The sequence below is a fragment of the Octodon degus genome, unplaced genomic scaffold (assembly GCF_000260255.1).
Source record: "Octodon degus isolate 3935 unplaced genomic scaffold, OctDeg1.0 scaffold00078, whole genome shotgun sequence".
NCBI classification, from domain to species: Eukaryota; Metazoa; Chordata; class Mammalia; order Rodentia; family Octodontidae; genus Octodon; species Octodon degus.
In genome coordinates, this window is record NW_004524654.1 from 4839026 (window position 1) to 4846389 (window position 7364).

General features: G+C 41.3%; 1 protein-coding gene across 1 annotated transcript in view; it reads right to left on the reverse strand.

The window, feature by feature from the left end:
* Positions 1 to 493: 493 nt before the first annotated feature.
* Lgalsl (galectin like) overlaps positions 494 to 7364 on the reverse strand; it is an 8145-nt gene continuing 1274 nt past the window's right edge. Inside the window, exons 4-7 of the mRNA XM_023720850.1 lie at positions 6540 to 6611; positions 6291 to 6379; positions 5486 to 5663; positions 494 to 3533 (exon numbers count right to left, since the gene is read on the reverse strand). Coding sequence (XP_023576618.1) covers positions 3390 to 3533; positions 5486 to 5663; positions 6291 to 6379; positions 6540 to 6611 — 483 coding nt within the window. The 3' untranslated portion in view covers positions 494 to 3389. The remainder of the gene's footprint in view (positions 3534 to 5485; positions 5664 to 6290; positions 6380 to 6539; positions 6612 to 7364) is intronic.

Genomic DNA, 7364 nt, shown 5'->3' on the forward strand with positions numbered 1-7364 from the left:
AACTGATACAACATCAAGACAACCCCAAAAGATTATACATTGTGCGATTCTGTCTTTTATGACATTCAGAAAAATGCAACTCTAAGGAGGGAAACCAGACCTGTGTTTTCCTAATCAGTTATATTTGGGGGCAAACTTAACTACAATGGGATGATGTGGGGGACTGGGGGCTAATGCAATGATTTTGAATCCTAACAAAATGGTAGTTAGACTGAATTTTACAATACACAGAACTGTACACCAAAAAAATGAATGTATTATAAGCAAAGTATATTTAAAAAGAATCCACTATATCCACAACTGACTTGGTCTCTGGGAGCCCCTAAGACACTTTCAGGTTTTTTTTTAAGTCAGAGTGGGAAACATATTAACAGTCAAGTGGTTGTGCAGTGTAAGTGTGACACTGAGGGAGCAGTGCGAGTCCCCAATTCTGTGCTAAGTGTATTCTACCTAGGGCCACGCACAACGTGTAATAAAATGGAGATTATTTTGTAGAAAATTCCTTTATTGTAGTGCAAATAACTTTTAGCAGTGACATAATGTAACAACACATTTAGCAACATTTTACACCACGCAGTAAATAAGAAAGTGTTTCTTTGAAAATATTTTATCATAGGAACATTATTTCTGCATTAATGCCAGAAAACGCCAAGGCTGTTTCTCAAGGCAACAGGGCTTTTCCCCTCTTTTTGGAGATTTTCTTTTAAATACAAATGGCTATGCCATTTAACAAAGCATGAAGTCTAAGAGTAATCTCTTAGGGGGTTTTGAACTAAGGTTGGTAAGATTTGAAATGGGATTTCAAAATTTAAAAAAGACTTTTAAGACAATTCTGGGATACCCCAGAAAGCAGAAGTCACTTTCATTGACTGGTAAGTAGATATACACATTCACTTCAATTTTGCTGCAGAAACAGATTGTCTAAAGCCTGTCTTTTATTTCCCCAGAGCCTGATTGTTATTCCTTGGTTTTTGGTTATTGCAAAACTAGGGCTCTGGACAGAAATAACTCCCTACGTACACAAACTTTCCTGTGAAGCTTTAAATTGCACTTTCCACCCTGAAATCCCCACCTTACCCCTTCCGTGCCAAGGAGAAGGTATGAACACATATGTCCCAGTTTATATCTAACATTAGGATAGAAGGCTCCCTACTCATTTAGCTATACTTAGCCCATCACACCACTCAGATTAATCCCAGTAGGCTTATCTAAGAGGTTGCTCCTGACCTCACAGGGAAATGAAGGGTTAATAGTGTATTTTCACACTAAGCTGCCTAAGGCTGCTAATGAGTTAGCTGATAGGTTGAGAGAACACGGTGTCACTTCCAATCAGTTATTTTCCTACTCCTCTAGTTTCCATTGAATTATGCAGTCAGTGGGAACAGTGGACATTCAAAGTTGCCCTCTTCTACGGTCTTTTTATCTTGGCTGAATCAAAGGCCCTACAAATAAATCTCAGGGTACCTTCTAAGTCTCTCTGCAAAAGTGAGGTGTGAAAGGTCAAACACAGGCTTGAAAACACCCAGAGCCACAGATCAGCCCTCAGAGCTGAATATGGCTATCTAAGTCAGCTGGTACAAACAGCTTGTAGTGTGCAGCCAGTCTGTCTGGATAGAGTATCTTTGTATATAACACCATGGAACTGTGTTAAACAGTTTCAAAGTTGAGAAGAATCCAAATATATCACCTATAAAAAAATTCACAATTTTAGTTTGCTTTGTTTATCTTAGACTTTGGTACTGAAACACTGTCTACATTCTTGACACATGAAAATGATCTGGCCACTTCAGTGCCTCTGCATGATGTGTAAAAAAGCAAAGCAGGACGAGGACATGTCAAGCAGTATGCTGTACAAACAAAAATCTAAATTATATATAAATACACCCCCACCCCAGCACCCCTTTCTTCCCCTCTACCTAGCCAAAGCAATGCCAACGGCCCTTCTCTTTAGGGCCAATGTACCTTGTGAATTCCAGCTCCCAGGACTCCAACCATCCCTGGCCTTGCAGTAACAATGACAGTTTGTAGCCTCCTATGAGAGAAACACTACAGTTTGATCACTTCCACAAGTGCAGAGAAACTTCTCCAGCTTCACTGGAAGCATTCACACTAATGGCTGGACTCAAAGACCTGGAGTCCTAGGACTTAGCCTTTCAGATAAACAACTTGATCCTTTCCTAATCTGGATCCCATCCCATCCTACTACGAACTCCAAGGCAACACAGTAAGAAGCGCCCTCTACACGGAAGCTCCAAAGGCATTGCTTAAGGATATTGGTGAGGGTCACATAAGAAAAGTTATACAATGAGCCAACAGCATAAGTTGATATAAATTATTTCCAAGTAAGTTATTTGGGGCCATTTGCTTTTGCTTCACATTGCATTCCAGAATCATTTTCATATTATGCTTTTAAGTTTCTATAATAGTCACTTAAAAAATTGTCTATGCAATCATCTCTTATGTGATTTCAGTTAATTTAATAACAACTTAATGAACTATATGTAAATCTAGGGAGTTACTTAGTTTTAAAGAAACTAATACTGTGCTAATTCACAGTAAGAAACAATGTAAATAGAATTTTACATAACTGATAATATCTTAAAAAGCAGTTTTATCGAAACAAAGCAAATCTTTCCCAAAAGCACTTACAGCATTTATATGAAGAGATTTAAAGTTCAGAGGTTTGGAGAATACAACCCAGTTCTTTAAGGTATAAATTTACCTGTTACATGATTGTAATATGTAATTTTCTCTCCTCAACCTAAGATATTTATACATTCAAAGTTTATTACTTGCTGTCCTTATAATTTGCTCATTCTCTAAAACATATGTTGAATATAAATAAATACCTATAGGAAAGCTTCAAAAATCTGAACTGACATTACACTGTGCCAAAAAAAATAAAAGGAAACAAAACAAAATTAAACTATGAATAGCCTACATTCTATGTAAATACCCTGACTAGATGTTGGTTGTGCTACACAATTCTACTTCAGTGCAGAAATGCGTTGGTTTCCGTGTACCACTGTTTTAAATGCTTTTGGCATTTTTGTTTCTAAACATCACCTTGGTTTAAAATGAATAATTTGATACCAAAATCACAAATCATTATCAGTCCATTTTAGTTTAGTCTGAATAAAATCCAGCATAAATGTATTACTTTGATTTGGGAATAATGGCTCGGTGTCTTTGTCCAACAGCTTTCTTTCTACAGGTAAACCACAATGGAGGTTGTCATTTTGGGTTTCAACTGCACAGAAAGAAGAGACAGTGAAGCTTGCCTTTAGTTCTCTTTTTAAGTCTCTAGATCTTGATAGGACACTCCTCCTACACCAACAGTCATGTAGTTGTGGCACTTGGTCCTGTTTGGAACAGAGGTGGTTTAAACATCAGCCAAGCTTGGTGATCTGGAGGTCCCCATTTATCTTTATGGTGTCAATGGCAGATAACGTTTGAATACGATGGTAAAAATCAAAAAGTTGGTGTCCGTCCACAAACACTCTGAAACGTGGGTGCTCACACAGAATTTCCACCTGGAACAAACAAAATAAATATATATGAATTCACAATTCAATGAATCCTGCTGGGGAAAATAAACTTCATTGTAGAAAGAAAAAAAAAAAAAAAAAGGCATAATCTTCAGTGATTTTCAAACACCAGAACACACTTGAACCACAGAGAGCTAATTGGAGCACAGACTGCTGGGATCCACTCCCCAAGTTCTCAGTTCAGTACTTCCAAGGTAAGATTTAAGACTCTGCATTTTCTAGTAAGTTCCAAAGTGATGCTGTCTCTGGGATAGGGAAAACACTTTGAAAACCACTCCTCTGTACCATGAAATAGCCTTTAAAGATTTTAAATTGCTTAGGCTTTTTAACATTTCTCCTCGTATTCCAGAAAGTGATGTAAAATAGAACAGATTTATTCATCTGGCACTTAATGCCTCCATAGTCTTCCCCTGAACAATTCCATTCCACCTTCACAGGAGCCCCTCACGAGGCAGAACTGGAACCCATTAGGAGCATGTAATAATAGTCTAGGCACTAAAACATGATAAACACTAAAGTAGAGAGAAGGTTACACAGTAATTACCATTGGACTAAGAATGTGTAATTAACAAGGCTTTGTTAAGCCCAACAGAAATACTGATTCCACATGGTAAAAGCTTTTCTTCTTCTTTTCCTTAAGTTATTCACCATAGAGTGTAATTATTGGCTCTGTGCTATGATATATTTATTGAAAGCACTGGTATTTACCAGGTAAGGAGAGATGCCATATATGATATTAATCACATTTAATTCATATTATTGGTAAAATTATAGCATCAAGGGTCTATTTCACTCCAATGTTGTTGTTGGGGAACGATGTGTTTCTTCTGCCACTCAGAAACTCTGGTTGCTCAGGGGTTAAGGCTCATAATTAAGAAGTTGCTGCAGCCAAGAGGAGCCTAAGGGGATACGACCATCCTAAAGAAGGGAAGCTATGGGATAAGACAATGGGTGAAGGGTACCTTCTCCAGACGATGATGAAAAGGTTAACTTGCCTCAATTTGATCACTGATGTTAAAGTTATTGGTTCTTATTTTCTCCCCATAAAGAGAAATAATCATAAGGTCTTTGAAAACTTCGAGATGGAGAGCAACATGTTGATGGTTCTGCTCTACCAGGCTCCTCCTATATTACCCAAGAGCCTCTCCTTAGTGGGATGTGAGGAAGAGAACTTCATCACTGGGCCTGACACTGCAATACATCCTTATTAATGCATTACTGACTTTTATCTCGTATTTGCCACTATCCTCCATGGAGGGTGTTGCTGATGTTGCCTGATACACGAAAGCTGGGGTTGTGTTTCCTGCCTGCTAGATAGTGGGGAGTAAGTCTATATTCATCCAGCCCAAAGGAAGGAAAGTGTCAGCCACACAGCCTGTGACCATGAAATAGACTGAGGCTTAATTAACCCAGAGAGGAAAACAAGGTCACTAGCATGGCCTCATTAGCAAAGGGAAAAGAGAGCAAGAAATGATAATACTCAGTTCTGCAAAAAGTTGCGACTAATAAGGTTTTTAAGCTATTTTCAGGATAAGAAAAAGATGAGGAAACTTCTAGATACTTACTAATATTTACTAACCAATCAAATATTTGGGGGCAAGAATTTTAATATGTGCTTAACATCATGTTGAGTACTACACAGCAAAGTGTTCAATAAATTAATACTTACATATAGCTAAGTATAGTGGTTTAGAATTAATAATCACGTTACATTAATATGGGTGCATTTACTAAATATATGAGATGAAGAGCCTTTGGTGAATATTAATTTCTATCAGCACACAGAACTCTTTTTATTTTTTTCTTTCATCATTAGGTGACAAAATTCCTGACCTGCTCAGAAATTCTGGCTGCTCAAAGTGTGCTTGGCACACACTGGATAAGGAGAACACCACTGCTCTGCCAGTGGTTGTGGCCAAGGCGCTCGAGGTACTCACCCTGAATGGCTGGTCTGGGATGAATGGGAAGTAAGGGATTGCTGACTGTTCTTCACCCCTTTCCCCAGATATACAAGAATTTCTGAGTAGCTGCCGGTCTGTGAACACAGCTTTGAGTTCAATTGCCACATCAGCAGGAGGATCTTCCGAGTCACCGCAGGTCAAACTGATTGCAAAGCTGAAAAGAAAACAGAATCATTTGTTCAGGATTGGATGTACCATTTCAAGAAGATCCAAGTCATTCCTCTTTTTGGTTCATCTTCATTTAATGGGTTATTACTCTTCCTAAGAGTTAAAGCTACAGAGGAGCAGGAATATATTCAAAGCAGGCTCTGTTGAAAACTTCGGTGGAGTTGAAGGTTACTGAAATTAGAATGCAAGTGCCCCAACCATTCATACATCTGTATCTTAATCCATTTCAAAATTCTCAAAAAACAGCCTCAGAAGCTGACCTGCAAGAAATAATATCTTGTTAAGTTTGGGTCCCACTTACACTGTTGGATTTTTTTCTAAGAACCATGTTTCAAAATTGCAAAAAAGAAAAAAAAAAAAGCCTTTGGCCTCCTTCAGGGTCAAAGAGAAAATATGGGTCTATATTTATCATCTCTGATATAAATAGCTGTCTGGAGAAATGATGGCTAGGATTCATACACATTCTTTTCATGGGAACATGGTACTTTCTTGGCATGCCCAGCTAGCAACACTGTCCACAAGGAAAGGAGGAGGAAGAGACTAAACCACAACAGGAGTGGGCAGCACCACACCACTGCCTAATAATTTTGAGGATGGCAGGACTCTGCCTTACCTCTCTGGGTTGAGGTCTACAATGCCCATCACTAACACCTTCTTGCCTGGTCTCATGCCACCTTTAATGTGCCCACAAAATGGAACGATCTGCAAAGGAAGAGTGGAGAGACAGTAAGTTTACAGGCTGTTAGAGGAGTGCCAAGCCCTCAGATCCTGAGGACCTGACTCACTAGAAAACACAGAAAAATGCAGTTATAAAGGAGAGGGGGGACAAGCAGAGACATGGAGCACAGAGCAAAGCATTTACCAGTCGTGGGAAGTACACCTCGGCTTGAACTGGAGAGCCCAAGGAGTTGTTTAAATGCCCATCATCCAGTTTCTAAAAATAGAAGCACATAGATTGGCTTTCCACAAGACCCTTTTTTCTTAGGGGGTTTGGCAAAGGGAGAACCTACATAAATCTGTTGGAACCCAGCAGCCCTTCAGACAGTTTCTGCAGAAGATGCCTGCTTCATAGTCCATTAAATAACCGCACGACCACTCCCCCACCCCCAACCGGTCTTTCCATCAGGTAGCTAAATAACCTTTCAGATCCAGATCAAATTCAAGGTCGAGGGCCTCCGAGAAGGCAGGAGGTGGGCAGGCCCCTCTAACTACAAACGATTCTGCAACCTCTGGAACTGGTGTCGCCTAGGCCTGTCCTCGGGGACGTGGCTGAAGTAAAGCGGCAGCGCTCAACTTCTTTCGGGAGCCCGGGCTCGGACCCACTTCTATCAAGGAATCCCCAGGACATCAGGGGCGGCCGGGGGGAGCGCGCCCCGACACTCCCCACGCGCATGCACGTGCAACGCGCACACACCTGGCCAGAGGTTGCACAGGCACAGAGTGCAGGCAGCCGGCCACCTCTCCTCCGCCGTCCCCCCGCCCCCTCCCAGCCCTGCGCCTCGGGCCCGGAGAGCTCCCCCGCCCCCCACCCCGGCCCCCACGCTAGCCGCGCTCGGCCCGCGCCTGTTAACAGGTACAGTCGCCTTCCCACGCGGGGGCGGCGGACTAGGCCTGCGGTTTCCCTCCGCACCGGCCCGGGCCCGGGCCCCGGCTCCCGCCCCGGCTGCAACTGGCGAAGGCGGCGGCG